This window comes from Merops nubicus, unplaced genomic scaffold, assembly GCF_000691845.1.
Source record: "Merops nubicus isolate BGI_N331 unplaced genomic scaffold, ASM69184v1 scaffold25615, whole genome shotgun sequence".
Classification (NCBI taxonomy): Eukaryota; Metazoa; Chordata; class Aves; order Coraciiformes; family Meropidae; genus Merops; species Merops nubicus.
The window spans coordinates 17,002-38,304 of record NW_008611977.1 but is presented as its reverse complement, the minus strand read 5'-3'; the positions used below and the strand labels follow the sequence as shown (position 1 = coordinate 38,304).

Below are 21,303 nucleotides of genomic sequence, written 5' to 3'. Positions count from 1 at the left end.
GTTTCAGTCCAACCTATTCATTTGCCATAATTATGAACAGCTGAAAGCAGATTTTTGTATAACAGAAAGTTATATAAGCCAATGCAAAGTAAGCTGATATTTTTTCCTCACACTTTATATACTCACCTGCAAGTAGTGATTTATTTTGCATATCCTGAATAATAGGAGGTTGCTGCCTCAAAGATGCAGAACCAGGGCCTTGGAGTACTTTGAGGTTAGTGATTTACATGTATGTGTTTTTGAATCTTCCATAACAATAAATCACTTATCCTTGATAGGGACCATTCAAGCAAGACTTGGTTATTATATAATTCCCTAAAGAGGAAAATTCTTGATTTCCCATAAAACTACAGAATATTCAGTTTCAGCCCTCAAATAATGACGGTTACTGTCTTATTTTTGCTGAAAGGAGTCTCCAGAGATTTAGTCCAATGTTCTGCTCAAAGCAGGGCTAAGTTCTAAGTTAGGTCAGGCTGCTCAGATCCTTTCTGGAAAAATTCTGAGTATCTTTCAGGATGAAAATTTCACAGCCTCACTGTCCCTGTTACAGTACATTGCTCACTGGTGGTGAACTTTTTTCTTCCCTGCAAGTCTTGATGGCAGTTTGCTTTCCTCTCATCCTTTAGCTGTGGATCTCTGAGAAGAATTTGGCTCCATCTTCTCCATAACATTCTTCTTTGTAATGCAAGATCATAAATGGGCTGCCTCACTTTGTTCAACCTTCACTTTTCAGGACTGAGTAAACCTAATTCTTGCAGGCTCATGCAATGTGCTGCAGCACAGCTAACAACCCTAGCTGCCTCCCACTGAACTCCTGAAAACCTGAGAAACATGAAAGCTTGTGACTTATTTTTCAGGAAGCATAAAATATACCTGTCTTTCTAAAATTTTCTAAACTATCTTCACAGAATCATGTCATAAGTTTTGTTTTTTTCTCCTGTATTATGATCAAGGGAATCAGAGAAAGATTGATGTTATTTTTAACCTCTTCCATTTTCTTTCTTAAATAAAATATTTTTTTTTCCTCTACATATTTACCATGAGTGCTTGCAGTATTTACTGAAGATTGTATCATATTTTACATTTTATAAAGTTCATTGGCTTAACAAAGTGTGTTTTGATTCAACAGGGGAAAGAATGGCTTATTTATAAACAGCTTAAGTCTGAGCAATGTAAACGTTTCTTAACCAAGAACGCTGTCCTAGACTCCTAAAATTGTCTGAAGTCCTTACAGCACTGTAGTTTCTAACTTGAAATGCTACTGATGAGGACATTTTCCTTGACAGTGACCTTTCCTCAGTGGAAAAACTGAGCTCATTATCATTTGTGCAAAACCACTAGTCATACAAAAAAGTGTATTCTGTTCAGGCTTATGATGCTGAGGGGTTTATAAAACTAAGAAGTTGCTCCAAACCAAGAACTTGACACTACAGAGAAACAAATAAAACACTTGAACTCAACCACTTCTCAAGCAATTTAATTAGATTAAATATTATGAATATAAGGAAGGGTACCTGTAGGTTTTTATATATAAGAGACAAATAGGGAAGTCAGCGTATAAACAGGTTGAGGACATTGGGCAAAACTGCTCCTGGTGCTGTGGGAGGCTGGAAGTTCTTCATCATTTCTTGTCTTTCAAGCAAAGACCATTATGGGTTATTTTGATCTGTGCCGAGGCACACAGATGACGATAACAAAATGAAACAGATTTGTTTATTTCTGATGATGGCTGTGATCAGCTGTAGATTCATATCTTATTATTCAGGAGATACAGTGCAACTCTGTAACTATTGAAGGTCAGTTTGGTGAAGGCAAACATTTCAGTATTTTGCGGCACCATAGAATGTTTTAGGCTAGAAGGGACCTCCAGAGGTCATCTGGTCCAACAACCCTACACAAGTAGGAACATCTCTCCCTAGGTCAGGTCGCTCAGAGCCCCATCAAGCTTGTCCCTGAATGATGCTAGGGATGGGACCTCCACCACCTCTCTGGGCACCCCATTTCAGTGATCTATCACCCTTATATTAAAGAACTTTTTTTCTAATATCCAGTCTAAATCTGTCCTTTCCTAGTTTAAGGATAGCTAGTTTATCTATTCTACATCTGTAGGGTCCTCAGCAAATTTTCCCTAATGAACTTTAAACCATGACTGCTTTCGACTGCTTTTTGTTGTAATAATGAGAATCATTATATTTTGGATGTTGTTTCTACTGAACATGGCTGTTTTAACTCATGTTGCCTGGTACCCCTTATATTAAGGTCAAGAATTTTGTTGAACCCACTGAATCATAACAGCTAGTGTCATGTGAGGCAGTACTTAAAAATAACCTTGCTGGTTTGTTTTCTACTATTTTGTCTGACACAGGGATAAGGCTGAATCCTGACCCATTTGGAGGGCTTTCATATGACCGAACTTCTGGCAAAGCATTCAGTTTAGAAAAATGGAAATTATGTACTGGAACTTTTCAGATTTTCTGCAACAAAAATAATAATGAAAGGTTTATTTCAGATCAGCTTACCTCAGCTGCATTTTTTTTTTTCATGGGAAATGAGCACTGTATTTCTTATATAGCAAGAGATCAAGAAAACTGCATTTACCAACCTTACAACCTATATAAGAAATGCACAGTGGGGTTAGCTGTCCCTTCCTGTAAGACCAGGAAGACATTGTCTCCTACTGAGTCATTTCAACTATAAAAGATGGGTCACTTAAACTATAAATGTTGGAAGATGACATATAAATTGGGGGTTGGACTAGGTGACCTCTAACAAAGCATTCTATGGTTCTGTGAAATTAAAAATGGTGTATAAACTACAGTTAACAGGCTCTTAAGTGATCTCTTCAGGTAACGGATGTACTAGGCAAGTGCAGTTCCACACGAATCTCGTTCTTGAAGGACCTATTTGTAATGCCTTCAACAAAACAAAATAATTTTTGTTCCATTGATTTTGAAACTACTTGTGCTGATAAAGTTATTACAGAGTATTTTTTTATAAATATAACTGTTAAATTACCTGTTGTCAGAAAAAGTATTTCAGAAGTTTTTGTCATTTTCTGAACCAAAACCATAGGCTTAGAAAGTTGTACTTCCTTGTTAGTGAAGAATTCAGATCTTGTTCATCTCTTAAAAATCCATTGCTTGATGTTCACAAATAAGCAACTGTGTAACTGTTGAGTGGTCATGTGACCTTGGGATGCACAACTTTTTATTTTTTCCATAAGATTAATTAACTTCTGCAGGTTTTAGATGTTTGTTTATGACATTTTTATAGCTACTGTTGTACTACGTATTTTTATAGTATCTCGAGTCATGCTCTTGGGCTGGTCACTATCCTATGAAGGTGATGCATAATTCTTTCAATCAGAAAGGAGAAAAGGAGTGTGTGACATGATGGCTATCAGTACTGTTGGTAAGAAAGCATCTTGGAGAAATCCCAACCCTTTAAACATTTGCCCCTGAGATTTCTTTCTTGTACGTTTGTGTAGCATACACCTGTTGTGTAGTGTAAATCATGTGATCAGAGTACTATACTTTTCTCATTTTCTCACAGCATAGTCTACGTAAAATATAAAGTGCTAATCATGAGCTTTTTACACATTTCTTACATTTAAAAATTATAAAATTATTTTGATGTTTATGCTTTTTTTGAATTTTGTTTAACACTGTTAAGAATTAAATGGCATTCTGCACTGAAGTCCCATCAGGAAAGATGAATAAAATTTCTAAACTAAATAGACTGTAGGTAAGAGTAATTTCTAATTTTTATAGGAATGTTAAAGTGAAGAAATCTGGTTCTATATTAGCAGCATTTCTTGACAGATACTGATGCTGTAAATTACACAGCTGTTCTTCCTCTGTATGGATTTTGTAGTACTCGCAGCGATTTATAGGTCCAGAGTGCAGCTGCTGGAAGTCATTTATTCTCAGTTCTGTATTAAATCTATCATATACAAATGCATTAACATTCAGTACAGAGCTCAAGGGCTTACAACGTTTTCTTTCTTGTTCTGAGTTGCTGTCCTGTAAGTGTTTGCAAGGTATGCAGAAAACAATATTAAAAACCTTAAACTGATACACATGAAAAAAAGTGTTGTCCATGATAAATACTTGAAACCAGCTTGTTTTGCAGTTTAAGCTGAACAGCAAAAACAAACCCTACTGTTAACATTTCCGAAATTGGTAATGCTAATAAGCTTGTTTTGATGGATTAGCACTTCAGTTCCGTTTGCTTGAGTTCCACTCTTTACATGTGTTGGTTGTACGTGTCCTCATGTTACAGAAAACAATATGCCCTGCAGCGTTTGAGTTGTGCTCTTCTTAAGAGAGTGTGTGAGGCTCTGTCATTGATTTACTTGATTCAGCTTGTTTTAGTTCTGGAATCTTTTTAATTAGAAAAAGGCAACTTGCTTATTTAAAATATTTGGGAAGTAATTTATAATGAATGTTCCAAGTGGTTAAACTGTAACTGGAGTTTGACAGAAGAATAGGGGCAAGGGCCATGAGTATTTGCTGAGGGTATAATCTGTGAGAAAATCAGAGTTGGAAGAGGGTGCCTGAGTCCTGTACCTGTTTATGGTTGATGTTTTCACATCTTTCGTATTGAGAAACCAAACCCGGGGAAATCAAACTGTGCTCTGTTCAAGATGAGGAAAAACTTTCAGCTAGAGGTATGAAAGCTGATTTGTTGGAGAAAAAGATCCTAAACTCTTGTGGCACATGGAATATGTTTAGGCATGATTATTTGTTTAAAAAGAAGGCTAAAATAGAACAGGATAAATGTGAAAGATCTATTTGTTTAGTATCTGTTAAACTGTGTATTATTAGTGAGAATGATAATCAACCATGTATAATGTGATCTTCCACTACTAATGGTTTTACTTAAATTGCTTGTAAGTAGCCTAATACCATGAAGACAGAGAATGAAACAGGTTTTCAATGTAATAAATATCCCCAAATCCCTTCTTAATTTTAAAATTTGAAAAATGAAGCAAGTAAAAAATAAACACACACAAAATAAACACAGTATTATGAGAATTCAATAAAACTGCAGAAATAAGTAATTGTGGATAACTATCATTCTGCCACATTTTGTCAATGAGTCATCTTCCATTGACAAAATCGTGGGCCAAGATGTTTCCTGAAAGCTTTGACAACTGTATTCTGTGCATTATACTATATACAAATGTTGGTACTTTGTATTTGCCACATCTCTGAAATAACTACAGTACGAAAGATCTCGTATTGAGTCTTGTTCAATGTGCTATACACTTTTTTTTGGTATGTATGTTTAAGGAATAGTTTTAAGCTGTCATTTTTCAGATATGCCAGTTTTCAGGTGTCTTTACTCCTATGAAAGAAGTTAGGCTGTGCTCTGACATATTGTCAGAACTTCCTACTTCTGCAAGCTCCATGTTCTGCACTGTTTTCCTTTCATTAGGCATGGATGCACAAATTCCTTGTCTATTGAAAACTCTGATAGGTTGCTTTCATATTAAACTTTACAGTAAAATTATAAATAATCTTGACTGCCAGAAATGTGTCAATCTGTGTGCTCTTTTCTCTCAAAGATGGACATTAACCAGCAGATTATTTGACTTAAAAAGTGCAAGATGGAATTTTAAACAACATATGTCAAGCTAACGCTAATTGATAAAATGTGCTTCTGAAAGAGACCTTATCTCCAAGCATGTTAAGAGCTAAGCACTGAAAACAAAGCAAGCTTAGATAAGAAAATTATGCCATGAAAACACTGGACTTCTGAAAGTTTTAAACAGTATTTGACAGTAGCATAAAGACAAGATATTCCTCAGGTAGAAACTTTAACAAAGAAAAAAAATTGCTGCCTTTTTCTTTACAAAGAAAAGATTGATCCTCTACTTGTTAAATTACATAAGAGGACTATAGGCTGCTGCTGCCCTACTTTTGGGTGCTTCTTGCACCCTGTTTCCAAGTGCTTTGAGTCAAGTGAGGTTGATGTATCATGGGTTCCTTCCTATCTGCTATTTCTTCATCTACGTGTTCCTTACACTTTTTTCATTCTCACTCTTTTGTATTCTATCTCCCCCATTTTCTGTCCTTTTGTTAAATTACATTTTTGCTGTATTTCCTGGGTCCTTTTTTCTTTGTTTCCTCTCCTTTGCATCTTCATTAGCGACCTCCTCTTCAAGAGATGATAAGACCTTCCAGAGGTTCCTAACTTTGGAGCCCTCTCCCTGATTAATGTTTCCTTCTCTAGCTCCAGGCAAGCTCATTGATGACAGATGTAACCGTATTCTATCTCCCCCATTTTCTGTCCTCCTCTTGTTAAATTATATTTTTGCTGTATTTCCTGGCTCCTTTTTTCTTTGTTTCCTCTCCTTTGCATCTTCATTAGCGACCTCCTCTTCAAGAGATGATAAGACCTTCCAGAGGTTCCTAACTTTGGAGCCCTCTCCCTGATTAATGTTTCCTTCTCTAGCTCCAGGCAAGCTCATTGATGACAGATGTAACCATAACTGTACTAGGGGAAAATTAACTTTGTAAGCTAATATATTAAGTGGTGTATGTTTGCAGAAAAAGGATTGCTGGACTTTAAGAAAAAAATTTATGTTAATTTTTACAAGGAAAAAATTGCTTTCCCACCTTTTTAAAGTCAGCTATTTCATCTAGAAGAGAGAAAGTTAACGGAGCAGAGTATTAGAAGTGTGAGGACCAAATCCTGAAATAATGGATAGACGAGTGACAGCAAGGTGTTGCTCTACCATCTGTAACTGGCCTAGATGTTGTGGAAGCATGAGAGAGACAGAATACTTTGTGGTAGTGCCAATCTAATGCAAGAAAGTAATCAAGAAAACCTGTATCCTACCTAGCTGAACAGCAAATTCCTGAAAAACATGACTAAATGAAAGAAGCTGGGATATTAAGCAGTCATGGGCAGGTTTTGATATTTCGTACAAGATAGCTTTGCTCTGCTATGGCTTTATATATTAGTTTGAATATGATTAATAATAAATAGATCTAGCTATAGAAAGCTGCAAGGCTTCTTCTGGGAACTTCAGTCCTGTAAATATGTTTCCTGCTTGTCCTGAGTTGACTGAAAGTTAAGTTTTTAGAAAGACAGTGCAGAGTCAGCTTAGAGGCAGAGGGTATTACTTAAGGCTTAGTTCTATGATAAAATTGACATGACCTTGTACTGTAACGCTTCACATTTTCTGTATTCACACATAAGTCTGATGGAAACAAACTTTCTGCACGTTATAGTCATACAGATTATATATATATTGTGTGTGTATATGGTGTTTACATACTCCATATACATACTGTACTAGAGTTTAATGTGACATGCTAAGAACTGTTGATAATTTCTGAAGTGAGGAAAAATAAATCTAGAGGCCGGTTAAGACTTCCTTAGTGGAAAGTTGGCTTGGAATACCTGACAATTGAGCACATACTGTATTGCTGCTTCGTGAAGATAGTTTCCTAATTTTGTCTCCAGACCTGGTCAGTCTATGAGATACATCTCTTAAAATGGCTTACTTTTGTGGTGTCTGCAGAACACATTTGTTTTGGGGAACTGCCAGTGTTTCAGCATTGTCTGTCTATAGGAGAAAAGAAATGAAAAAGGCAAAATTTTGACATTTCTGGAGTATAATGGTGTTAACTTATTTCACGTACCTGTTTGGACTAGAGTGATCTCTTGAAACCTATGTATTTAAAAACAAACAAACAAAAAACCCAAACAAAAAAATGAACCCAAATGCAAACAAATATTTGTGAATACCTGCTTTCTCTGAGAAGTAGCAGACAAGATATGTGTAAAATCAGTTTCTAATGAGTTTCCATCTCTATGATAATGTAAGATCTTGTCATTTGCTTTCTAGAGATAATGGCAGGATTTTGATTTGGTCAATGCGAAATGCAGAAGTATGTTTTCAAGCAAATTCCCTTGATTCAGTGCCATTCTGAATTCACTGGCATACCTGCTCAGGGGTGTTTGACTTGCTGTGAATATGCGTAAGGTGACCTTTTTATGGTCAGTGTAGTACAGCTTTATTATCCAGTGATGTTTCGTTTGTGCCAACAAAGCCATTATCCCAAGTCAGATGTCTTTCCAGGGTGTGTTTTTGTCTGTCTTCTGTATGGTTACAATCACTTGTGTAGCTCATCAGTTCAGAAGTGTAGTTAAGAGCCTAATGTGGAGGAAAGGAGCAATTAGGTCATGTAAATGTAGCATTTTGTAGAGTAGGCAGGGTCAGCTTTATGAGAGGTTTTAATAGGTGATCTCTGCTGACGGTAAATGTTTATCTGTTTAGAAAAAGGTGTTGTGGAGTTGCGGGGAGGGCTGACTGCTCTTTGAGACACAGGCCTCACCCACCAGGGCCCTGTCCCGCTGCCCTGCATCATGGTGAGCCGGGTAGGCCAAGTGATGGTAACTGGGTTCAGCCAAGAGCTCAGATCATCAGGAGAGTTCATGATGATGAGGTGGGTCAGAAGACAAGTGGGGAAGTCAGTCTGTGGATCAGGTTGAGGGCTGAAGCCTGGTGAGGGTAATCAGGTGGGAGACAGCTCAGTGATCTCTCAGAAGCACCACGGTGAGCTCAGGAGGTCAGCCTGTGGGCTGAGGTTTGAACTGCGGGCCCATGGCACGGGGGCAGCTGTGGCTGAGGTAGAAACCAGCACTGCTGCAACATGGCTCTGGCAGGGACCCAAGTGAGGTCCCAGAGTGAGCTGAACTGGGGCTCCAGGGCCAAGGGTGTGGTGTGGGTGCAGCCCCCAGCTCAGGCTGGGCAGGGCCTTTGAGGCCTAGTAGTGCTCTCAGGACCCTGACAGGCAAAAGGCTTTAAAATCTGTCAAACCTTAAATCTATTAAGTGTGATAAAGAACAGATTTTTTTTTTTTTTTTCTCCTTTTTAGTCTTCTTGTTGAAGCAGTGCAACTGAAGCATAAAAGGTAGTTTTCAAGTTTTCAATTCAAAGTTTTTTGTCCATTCACGATGTTTGGCTGGAGTAAACCACAGCTGGGAATCTGTGACTACCTATTCATTTTCCATTCTTACCAGAGAAAAGCAGGCGTGAGGAAGAGATAATAGTATGTCCTGGGGTGGGGGCTGGAACAGCAGCCTGGGGAAGTATCGCTATCGTGGGCCTCTTAGATTGGCAGTAGTTGGGGACAGGATTATCTTTGATGTCAGCAGATCTCATGTGACATACCTAAGCTCAGTTGCTGACTTAGTATAGAAGAACACATCTCAGATCAATGGAAATAGTACACTAGTCTGAAAAAAATTTGGAATAAGAGAAAAATGGTAAACTGTAAAGAAAAAGAAAAATGAGCTAAAGCTCAGTAATACCATAGCTGGATGAACTATAGATGCTCAGGTATTATGGTATGAGGAGAGGAGGAGTAAGAACTGGTTTGGAAAATTTCTTCTCTGTAGTCCTGTTTGTCTTCTGCCTCTATGCAGATGGAAGATCACCTGTCCTCACTTAAAACAGTCTCTGAGTAAGAAAAAACTTAGTCCTAGTTTGTGTTTTCCTGCTCTTGTTCTGGTGCTGTGTTTTATAGATATTTCAATCCTCTATGTACATACTGTCCCCTGTATGATTCTTTCATATGCTTGAATAGCATATTGTCTTGTTGCATTCTTTGCTAAAGTTGTATATGTATTTTTGGGCAAGGATCAATATGAACAGACTATTTCAGTCCAACTTTCATTGCAGCCAGGTTTGACACACTGAATGCTCAGACCTTTTAAAGTCTATGGCTGTGTTTTGGAAACTTGTCCAAAAGTGTGCAAGTCATTCAAATTTAGCACAGTGCCCATGTACTGTGCCACCAGTACCCATTTGTGGTACTGGTTTGCTAGTTTTGGAATTTTTATGAACCCCTTATTCTTGGTTAGACAGTACTGTTTGGGAGGAAAAAAAGTAATTTGGAAGGACATGTGATTGTTTGCATAGGATGCAGCAAAGTAAGAAATGGCTGAGAATATAAGGCAGCTAGACTGAAGTGCTGTATTAACGTGCTGTTGTACCTCTAGGTCTGTAGCTTCCTTGCAGCACAGGAGAAAAGAAGGCATTCTGTTGTCTTGCAGCATAATTGTAGGAAGGGTAGCTTGGTTGATGAGAACAAGGGTCTGTGTTTAAAAACAAGTTACACTTTTTGTTGAGAGTGTGCTGCATAAATTGTAGATGCTTTGCTGAAGTTGTAGGTGCACTAGTATTTAGATTTGAACACACAGGGCAATGAAGTCATTCCTTCACAGTGAAAATTGATTTCTATATTAGTTTATTGACAATGTAAAAATATATTAAGTATTATGCCTAAGAGAATAATTGAGTTTTCAAATTGGGATGATCAGTGGGTTAAACCATTGTCTGCTTGTTTAATGTGCTCTCTCTTTCTCTCTCTCATTTTTGTGTGTTTTTGTTTACCGTGTCTCTCAGATTTCCAAGTTAGCCTGAGGAAGTAAGATGCAATGCTATGTCTAATGCACATCTTGCAGTAAATGAGATTTTAAAAACATAGGACTGGTTCATTTCATATTGAATGCTCTGTTCTTTAGCCATAAACTTACAAACTTGATGCAGTGAGAAGTAGATGCTGTGGTGCCTTTGTAACTAATGTGTATAGAAACTGAGGCATTGCAAAGGAGAATAATTAGAAAGGCTTAAGCTTGCTTTAGAGCAGGCTGTGAGCAGTTTTGTATGTTTTGTTGTTCAGTCTTCATTGTGCCTCTTCTCATCATTTGAAGCTGGTGCCACAGGCTTTTATTGTTCTGATGCAGTTTTTTTTTCCTTTCCTTTTTTATTTTTCCCCTGTTAACTGGTCTCCTTCACCTCAACCATTCTGCAAATATCTACTAGGCTTTTTTTTCTAAGGGACAAGATGCAGAAGGAGAGTGAGAATGCCTAGAGTAAAACAGGGTGAGACAGGAGGCTCCGTATCATCCTGATGTTGACTATATGGGTGTCCCATATGCTCAGGACATATGCTGGTGGGGCAGGGAAGCAAACACAGAAATTTGTTTAGGTACAACAATAGCAGAAATCCTTGCTTAACCCTGTCTGCACATCTGTCCTTCTCTATTGCTTACAAAGAAAGACATGGCTGGGAGGAAAGACACTTAATTTCCAGGCTGGTTTTCTCCTAGGAAAACTATGCTTAAAAAACAGCTAAATATGGACAGTTCATGGTGCTGGTTATAAGACACAGTAACAATTTGGGTTGCTATACACAAACTTTGTTAATGTCTCGTGAGATAAAGATGATTCAGTTGTAAGTACTGATGTAGCCCATTCTCACCACCTTTGATGAATTTAACTCAATGTTTCCTTAAACAGAATAGAGAGAGAGAGAAAAAAAGTTATACATTTCTTGTCAGTTTTGAAGTTTTCGAGTGCTTTTGGAAATGAACAGCATGTTCTTTTGCTGACAGGATTTGAAATCTAGCAATCAACGAGATGAGATTGCTGCAGCACGTGCATCCCTGAAGGAAAATTCCTCTCTCCTACATTCAATATGTTCAGCTTGTTTGGAACATTCAGATGTTGCATCCCTTACAGCCAGCAAGGATTCAATTTGCAATGAAATACAGAATGCTCTTGATACAATTTCTAATGCTTCCCAAGGAGTTGGAAATAAAATGGAACAACCTGCATCTCACACAGCTACTCTTGGAAGTGCACTTGATGAGCTTGAGGTATGTAAATGTGTGAGATTGCAATGTATTTTGAGAAATGGTTTATATATATTTAAAAAAAAAAAAAAGACATTGCTGTCAGAAGTGACAGACCTAAAGGTCTTGGAAATTAATACTCTGCTTAGTCCTAGTTCCAAAAGAGTTTGGAATGAATTCTTCATGTATGTTCAATATTTGGCTTCCTTTGAACAGCAGGAAGTGTTAGTTCCAAGTGTGTCACTGATGATGGAGACAGACACATGCTTGGGTAAGTGAGGAGAACCCATGGGTTTAGTTCACAGCTAACAGGGATTATCAGATTATGGTGATCACTGCTACCGTGACTGCATTTGACTAGTACAATGCAAACTGAAGTCTTTTACTGCAAAACTGGTAATTGGGATCATTATGTGATTTATATAAGTGAAGGATTTAGAAACCTAATTGTGTTTTCTGATTACCATGAGATAAAATGGTGTAACTGATATGCTTTCTCAAATTGTGCATTTCTACTTCCAGTATTTAAGGGAATACTTGGAGAAATTCAGTCCTTTCTCTAGTCCTGACCTGATCCTAAGCTTTTGTCTGAAGCATTTCCTTTTTCTTATGGCTGCTCTGGCTCATATCAGTGTTATTTTCCATTGTCCTACCAAAAATGGTGAAAGTCTTGCTGTAGATGACGTTACACAGGTAGCTGATGTACACTCAGATTGACAAAAGGAATGAGAGTTTCTGGATGCATAAATATGCATCTTCTTGGTTGTAAATTCCCAACCTTATTAGATCTCAGCCCTAGAACTCCAATATTGTTGATAGATTTTTAGGAGAATTGGTGTTAGGACTGATGGCAATAGATTTTGTCTAAAAATTCCAATGAAAGGTTAGAGAAATGCACTGAAATACCACACAAATCTTGTAGTGGCAGTTTATTGATCAAAACAGACCACTCAGTTGGGCGTAGTGTGGATTCTGAAATTTTTTTACCCCCCCAAAGGATCAGGCTACACTTGCATTGTGTCATGTGTCCTTACTTCTCACACTGGGTTTTAAAATTATAGTTTCTAACCAGTTTTTGTAATAAATGGAGGAAAAAAGAAACATTTAAGAGTAATACAAGATTTGTTTGAATGAAACTCTGCATTGATATACTTTAAATGAGAGCTATTATTTACCTGGTTTACTTACAAATATTTTAAACAAAATTTGACAAAAGGATTGCATCTTCTGACTCTGGATGAATTAATCTTCACTCCATGTAAGCAGTACCATATAAACTTTTTTTTTTTCCAAAATTAAATTTATTATTGTTTTAAAATTTAAGATTTGTGATAATCACAAAATGGAAGAAATTGTCTTTTGGACTGAATTTGATCTTATTTGGAAGCTTAAAAAATAAAAGTCTGACAGTTGTAAAAAGCCATTTGTTTATGGATTTTTAAATGTATTTTTATCTAGGTAACACAAATGGGAATTGAAGCTGTGTAAGTTAGATAAAGTACAATTTATGGAGCATTTAGCTTCTTAAAATGATTTTATGAGTTGGATGGTTGCACTTTTCTTTCTTTACAGTAAAGTTCTATTTGCTAAGGACCTGAAATAACCTTTGCTCTATCTTCTTGTTGCAAATACAGTGCCATGAAATAGATTGATGTAGTAAATAGTCTGTTGGGAACAAATCTCATTAAATGTTTATAGTGTGGGAATGTATCACAGGGCTTACCCAACAATCTAGTATCTAGATGTTTTGCAATGTCATTTTTTCTTTGCCAGTGCTGGCAGCGTGGAAGTTACTTATAGGTGAGGAAACAGCCAGTAAAATTAGAGCAGCTGACTCTTAAATCAGTAGATTCTCAAGAATTCCTCTTAAAGGCTCCATATAACTACTATGTCACTCATAAATAAATGCAAAATTGTAACGTTACAAAATTAATTGCCTATTAAGGTCTGCATCAAAAGAGCATGTTAGGTGCAGGTTACCTAGGGTCTTTAGACTCATCTTGCATCTTCCAAATGGGAAGAGGTTTCTCACAAAATAATGCACATCTGCCTCTGTTGGCATGTTCATCTGCTCTGTGGCCCTTTAACGACCATGGCTGTCTAGCAGAGCAATTACATACGAAACATCAAAACACTGTAAATCAGGCCAGAGTGTCAGGAAAGTATAACCAAGGTTCTCGATACTTATGATCCCTCTTTTTCATCAGAGAGAAGACCAAAGAGAGAGCAAATACAGACTCTGTTAACTCCTTTGAAATGCTCACTGAGTCTTAAGACTTCAAGCTAACCAGTCTTTAGCCCTGTTAAAGCAAACCCACCAGACTGCTTGTTGCTGTTTCTGTGTAGATGTACTCGTCATGAGTAGCTGATGAAACTGATTGAAGAATTTAATCTGGGGCAGAATCTTGTCTTACCTTCATGGTTATTATTGTCTAGATTTTTTAATTATTACTATTTAGAGATGAACTGCAGTAACTTTTTCTTGGTGGTACTATTTGCTAGCTAAAGATATTTGTCTAGCTTTGCATGAACTTTCTACAAACTGTCTCCTGAAGGAAGACATTAATACTCCCATTTCCTCCGAGATTTGAAAGCATAATGGCTAATTGGTAGCTAAATGTCTAATTGGCTGGAGCCTTCAGATGTGTCTTGGTTTGCCACAGTCCATGAAGCTGTTTCTTTCTGTAGTAACACTTCAATAATCTACTTGGCAGCTGTATTTTACGTTATGATGGACATTGCACACATAGCCCAGTGCTGAGGGTGCTTACCTGAGCTGTAGGAGCACAACAGTGCTCCAGTGAATAGTGGCTAAGTGGCACAACTCCAGCAGAGGTGAGGTACCACAGAACACTTTGGTATTAAGGACAGTAATATGAATAAGGGAGGCAGAGTATCAAATCTCTAAGAGAAGTAAACCTGTCTTCCACATCAGAAATGATGCCCTGACCTTTGGAAACTGACTGTGTCTTAGGACACTTTCCATTGTCATTTCTTAGAAGATCATTGTGGATGAGTCTTTCATATACAAGATTAGTTTGAAATTATCTATTGAGTATAAGTTTAAAAAGGTGAACTTATAACATTAATGAATAGTTTTATGTAGTTTTCCAAATCTGTACTAATATGCTAGTTATTTAAGTAAAAGATTTCTCTGTCTTGATTTTGCTAAATTTGGATATAGCTAAATTAATGGAGGCATAGATAATGCAGTCATTAAATACTTGTTATGTAGGAAAATACAGTTCTCTACATTTTCTTTTACTTCATTTTCATTTCTTGCAATGCATGTTGTGGTTGAGGTATGTAGTGTCTTAGCTTGTCATCAGGTAAATTTGGTGCAGTTTTCCATAAACTCACTATTATATGGAAGCTCAGCAAAGAGAAAAAAATGAAGAAAAAATTTGAAGCCCTGTACTGGTGCTCATAATGTGTCTCTAAGTTATCCTTGTGAAAAAATGGTATCTTATTGCTTTCACCTTTCTGGAAAAGTGTCTTCAGGTGTATTTTCTTCCTTCTATGGAAGCAGCTGTTATAGAATGAAGGTTTCTGATGGCAATGTTAAGAGATGGATTACTGCTCCTGTCATGCCTGGCTCTAAAAATTGGCAGTTAAGAAGTTGCCTGCAAGAACAACATGACTTCCTGTGTTCTTGCCTTGGAGAGCCAGTCTTACTCCATCCACTGCCAGCAAGCAGTTGGTGTATATGGAGAAATTTCAAAGGAGAAGAGCAAGCCATCTTCATCCTGACCAAAAACCCTTTCTTTTATTTAGATTTTAGCCATATGGCAGAGTCTGCCAGACCCTGGCAAAATCTCCACTTTTCTTCTCTCTTCCTTGTAGAGGACAAATGCAATGCAGAACTTCAGCACAATGGAACAGTAGTGGAGGTCAAATGTTTAGAAACCTACACTGATCCTGCAGGTTGGGAAATACAGGGCTCCATCTGAACAACACCATAATGCAGAAAGAATGTGCAGTATTTTCCTTGGGAAGTATTCACATTATGAAATCTGATTTTTTTTTTTTTTTTTCCTCCTGTAGTTTTTCTGGAAAATCTTCCAGCTGTCTCAAAAAATGTTCTTACCTATTTCAGAAAAGATGGGAGGATTGAACATTTAACAAAGGCCTCCGTTCCCTAAATCATACCTAATGTGTAAAGAATGTTAATAATAACCAAGAAGAAAATTTCAAGGTGACTGAAGTCCCCTGTCCTAGCTGTTTAAATTTTTATCTTACAATGTTCTAATAGAACCCTTACACCACTGTTAGAATTGCCTAGGCTAGACAGTACCTGAAATTGTGATATTAAATCTAAATTGAAAGAATAATTAAAATTTTCCAGCTTACAAGTAGTCCGGCAGATACTGGATAAGCACAGATATATTCTGATTTACCTGACCTAAATTCCACTGATGGGTATATGGCATAATTTTCTTGTTTAATATTTTTTCTGAATGGTTGGAACTACATAAGCGTGTAACAGGAAAATGGATTTAGGTGGAATATAGGTTTGGTGATCTGGGTCAGAGTTGACAGTGTTTCAGTTATTCAGTTATATTTAAAATTACTAGTTTGAATTTCTTTAAATTCTGAAGCTCAAATATACTTATGTTCACATTTCATGAAAATATAACTTCTTTTCTTTCTCTTCAGAATATTTGCTTGACACACAAGGAGGATTAATTTTATCATGCCAAAAGAGATGTCTCTGCTTTTGTTTACCTTGGCTACTGAAGAGCAAATTGACACTTCTGTCTATGTCCTTTGAAAAAACCAATCATTGACTAAAAGCTGCTGTTTTGATCTTTGCCCATGTTCAGCCTGTTGAAGGCAGCAGCAAGTGACTTCCTGCCACAGTGTGTGATTGTGCTGGACTAAAAATGGGTAGAACTAGACTGCTCATGTAATCTGGTTTAACATTCTCAGCTGTGAGCTAGCACTGCAGGTTTGATGTTAATCCAGAGGTCCTCCTGATCTCTAATAGACTAAATTTTGTAGGTGTTGAACCCGTTTTTCAAACAAAGCTGAGATGCTGGTCTGAGGTAGTGGGATGAAACATGGAATGCTACTGAGTAGTAAACTCATACACAGTGTAATTGTACATAGACGTTGCAAGCTTAGTATAAGATATCTTCTATGTATAAGATATAAGATATATCTTCTAAGTATAAGATATTTAGTATAACTTATCTTCTTTTTAAGAATTTACAAGATAAATATACAAGACAGGCCCACTGTATGGGAGGATAAGGAAGACAGGTGACCCCAGAGAAGGGTACACAGGGACAGGAAGGAGTTTGAAAGATTACTTTTTTTATGACCACAGTGACAAAACTTGGAGAGGAGAAACAGTGCTGGCTGGGAACTTGGGAATGTGGCACACAGTTGCCTGTTTTAAGACATAATCTGAATGGCTGTGAACTTGGCAGTCTGGGCCTCAGCTCTTTTCTTATATGGATGTAGTAGATTTTTGCTGTAGATTAGAATGTTACGAAGGTTGATAGACCAAAGAGATCCTACAGTGATAAGAATATGTTCTTATTTATAAAGGTGGACAAGGTACAGGTATAGGAGAGGCTGAAACCAAGGATGAAAATCTTGAATCTTATGCACCAAAGTAGGAAACAGAGGAAGGGCTCAGAGACAAGGCAGGTGTAGTGATAAGATGTCAACATGGCCTGCATGTAGACGTGATCTTGTTCTACTTGTTCTCTCTGCTGCTTAGGTGTGAACCAGCCCTGGCTGCAAAACTTTGTTTCCATCTGAGCACTGTGTCCAGGCCAGTGGGATCTGATAGCATGGGCTTAGAACTGCTGAGTTCTGAGTGGCAGAGAGAACTTGGCTTTGTCTGCAGATGACCTGTACACATAGCTTCAGTAGGGAGAATGGAGTCTGTCATGGTCAGAAGTATTTTGGAGGCTTCAGGGGAAAGGGTCTGGTTGCAAGTCTAGGAAGAATGATGTCACTGGAGTTCATGCAAGTAAAAATAAAGCAACAGCTTCTAGCGGGGCTTACTTTTCTTACCTGTTCTCCTAATGTTTTCCAGAATTTAATTATCCTGGATCCTCTTGTAGTGAATGAAGAGCAAATACGTCCGTCCCTAGAGAAGCGCCTGGAGGCCATCATCAGCGGAGCGGCTTTGTTAGCGGACTCCTCCTGCACGCGGGATTTCCACCGGGAACGCATCATCGCCGAGTGCAACGCCATCCGCCAGGCTCTCCAGGACCTGCTCTCCGAGTACATAAACAATGTGGGTAGTCACACTTTTTTTTCCTTTTTCCAGTGCACGTCTCAAAGCCTGGTTTAGTGCGTATTAGAATTTAATCTAAAATGAGTGTAAATTAGTTTAACCTATATTTCTCAACATGCTCTTTAAAAGGCTGAAAGGAGCGTTCTTCTACACAAATCTAAGAAAAAGCTAAATATGGATCCCCAGAATGAGTACAAATCACATTATACAGTCTGTAGAAAATGCTGTGTTACATTGTGCACATTTAGGTTATTTTACGCTTATTGTGAACTGTCAGTAATACTGAACAGACTCCTTCATAATCCTTCAGATGCTTGCAGTGAGTTTCTTCCTAATGTCACTTCCTAGACCACCATTTTAAAAGGTAATCTTGTTCCTGTAGAATGCAGCAATCTAACAGTTTGTTAGAATGTAAGTGATCTGTTGGTATCATTTTAAAGTGCAGTATTCACACATTTCACCTGTGTAAGAGCACCAAGTTACAAAAATAGAAATACCAGTTGCTAGAAAGCTAGGACTGTTTGGTACATTCCAAAACTGGGTTGTCTGGCATGCTTATAGGCCAGTTCAACTGTGAATTTTTGGAAAGGAATATAGTTTGATTGTGTTTTAAAAAAAACACTATTGGATTTAAAATATGAATTTGGCACTACTCATGTCTGGCAGGTAAATGATAAAATGGTGAAAACTTGGATACTGTTAATATGTGGGTGCACAGTGTTAATACCATATGTTTCCCTTGGAAGTATTTTCTCTAGACGTACTATTCTTATCTAAAGATACCTCAGAATGATTCTTCAAGCACATTGAGAGATAATTGCCTGGCATAGTTATTTGTTTCTTTTCTGGGAAGCTGAAGGCTCTTTATAATCTGTAAGTCATTCTAGTTAACCCAGTCCAAAGGTGTTCTTATGAGACTATTTGTCCTATCCTATTGTCACTAGGATAATGAAGTGTAGGGACTAAGACAGTTGATGCATACAAAATGTTGTGTTTTTTTTTTTTTTCTTTCATTTCACAGATACTGTATTTATTTATACTTTTTATTTATTGAGAAGCGTGTGGAATATACAGTTGATTGATTTAATTTTGTGTGAGTTCAGTTACTTGCTCTTTCAGTCCCTATACCAGCTAAAGATGCTTTCATATTTTTACTCAAACACTTAGCTGCAGTTTCTGTGGAGTGCAACATGGTTCTTGAACCTCTCTGCTGGTGCTTTATAGATGAGTTAGCTAGTTCGGATTTCTTTAGCTCTGGTTAGAGTGGGATGTTAGTCTTTGATACCTTCGTATAGCAGGTATCTGTTGCAATAATCTGTTTTAGGGTGGATCATGTTTAGCAGTTGGACTGTATGATCTGAAAGGTCTTTTCCAACCTAAATGATTCTGTGGTTCTAACTTGTAGTAGCCAGAGCATGTGGGAGGATGCAGATGTATTGTATAGCAACCCGTATTTGCTCTGAAGATCACTGTGGATTTGTCACAAGAATGCTTTATGGGAATTCTTCGTTTTCAGGAGTAAAATTACATGACAGTAAGTCAAATGATCTTAAATTTATGGACCATTGCAACAAAATTTCAGAGGTAATTGTAGTTTTAGGCTTACATAATGCAGACAAAGGGGAAAAGAAGAATACATAACCCACTCCACTAACTTGAGAAAGTCAGGAAGCAGCTATTTAAATATGGCAAAAAGGGACAGTATTATAATTTGTTGCAGAACGTGGTCTGCACAATATGGCAAAAATGAGGAAGGAAGCAGAAAGGAAAAAACACAAAAGATTTAAAGGTATGAGGTGTTATACCGGGTTAAATGTCAGGAGAGAATTTAAAGCTTTTAGTTTCTTACAGTGCTCTTGATCTGCTTATACAATTAATATTGATCTCAATGGAAAAACTCTCACCAAGAATAGTTTATGGCTGTTACTGAGCCTGAATAACGTAGGGTTTTTCCATGAGAAGATTATCAGATTTCATTACTTTATTTCACAGCGGTAACTCACTGAAGAATACATGATAGATCCAGGAGACTGTACTAATTTATCATTGTCTTCTGGGCTCCTCTATTAATAAATTCAATAAACTAAGACTGCGAATTGAATGAGCTATAAAAATTATGCAGCCCTTTGTTAGCATAGTGCAATTTAAGGATCAGGTTGTGATTCTCCTTGGGAACACTGTTACACTGCACAGGCAATTGCACTGTCTGCATAATACTTCATGTGAGCTTATCTCATGGTATATTTGTGCCCTGTGCCCAGGATGAGAGACAGAGTCTCTGTACCACAGCTTGTACGTGAGAGTGGAAAGTTTTCCTTGCCCTCTATCTGTAAAGGGCATATGGATATAAAAGGGATATATTGGTTTGATTCACTTTTGTTAAGGCTTCTTCCTACCTGAGTGTTGCTAGTGGGAGCTGCATTGCTTCAGACACAGCATGCACAGCAAGTGCCACCTTTGCAAATCCTCGATGAGCTCCACTGACACCAGTAACATCCAGTGTATCTCTGAAGCCTCTGAGTCTGGTGCTGATGGTAGATGTGGCCTGCCTGGTAAGTGTTTGGCTTTAACAGGGTCATTCCCAAGGACTTTGCTTAAATTTTGTTCAAGTTCTGCATCATACGTTTTTTTGAAACTAGCCCTCAGTGCCCAAACAAATGTACAGGAACTTATGATTTAGCCCTATTTGAAACACTCTAAGGAATATAGCTTTTGTGGTGCCCAATTTCCTCTGTGTGTGTGTGTGTGTTTGTTTGTTTGTTTGTTTGTTTTTTTCTCTGAATTATTCAAACTCTCTAATAAGCCTTAAGGACATTGGGTGAAATCAAGGGCCTGTTGGTGTCAGTGATAAAATTTAAAGTTTTTTTTCTGCAAGCTGGGATAAACATCTTTTCAGCAGATACTGCCTTTTATGTAAATGGTTGTCCTTCACTGAACCTATACCACAGTGAGGTGATGCAATGGAAAGTTAAGCAAAATGTTCTCTACACTAATAAAGACCCACTCTGTCTCCAAGAAGCTTTTACTTTTTCTGTTCACAAAGTAATTCAGACATATAGTAAATTGCAAATATATTTATAATTCTTCTGAAAGGCAACAGTTTTTCTTCTGGTGCTTAGAATTATTTGTGTACTGTTGTTATTCTCTCTGAATTTTACTCATAAGCATGTATTGTTAAGAGATATATTTGCATTTCAAGACATGAAATAGCAGGAATTACTACTGTGAATTTGGATAGCTTATCAATGCAGAATGATGCTATGGTGCAATAATGTATCCATAGGAGCAGTCATTTTGTTCAAGTAATAAGCACTTGCATTTTCCTAATGACAAGCTCTTGTCTTGTCTCTGCTCATCCTTTAAAATGAAAAGTTATTGAGTAGACTGGAGAA

The 21,303-nt window shown here is 37.5% G+C and overlaps 1 protein-coding gene across 1 annotated transcript; it reads left to right on the top strand.

Annotated features, from left to right (window-relative positions):
• Positions 1-11,418: 11,418 nt before the first annotated feature.
• LOC103774032 (catenin alpha-3-like) lies at positions 11,419-17,911 on the top strand (the record flags this gene model as incomplete). The annotated part of the gene is made up of 2 exons (XM_008941415.1): positions 11,419-11,682; positions 17,708-17,911. Coding segments are annotated over 2 exons (468 nt in total), but the record flags the coding sequence as incomplete, so codon positions are not given.
• Between the last annotated feature and the right edge of the window lie 3,392 nt (positions 17,912-21,303).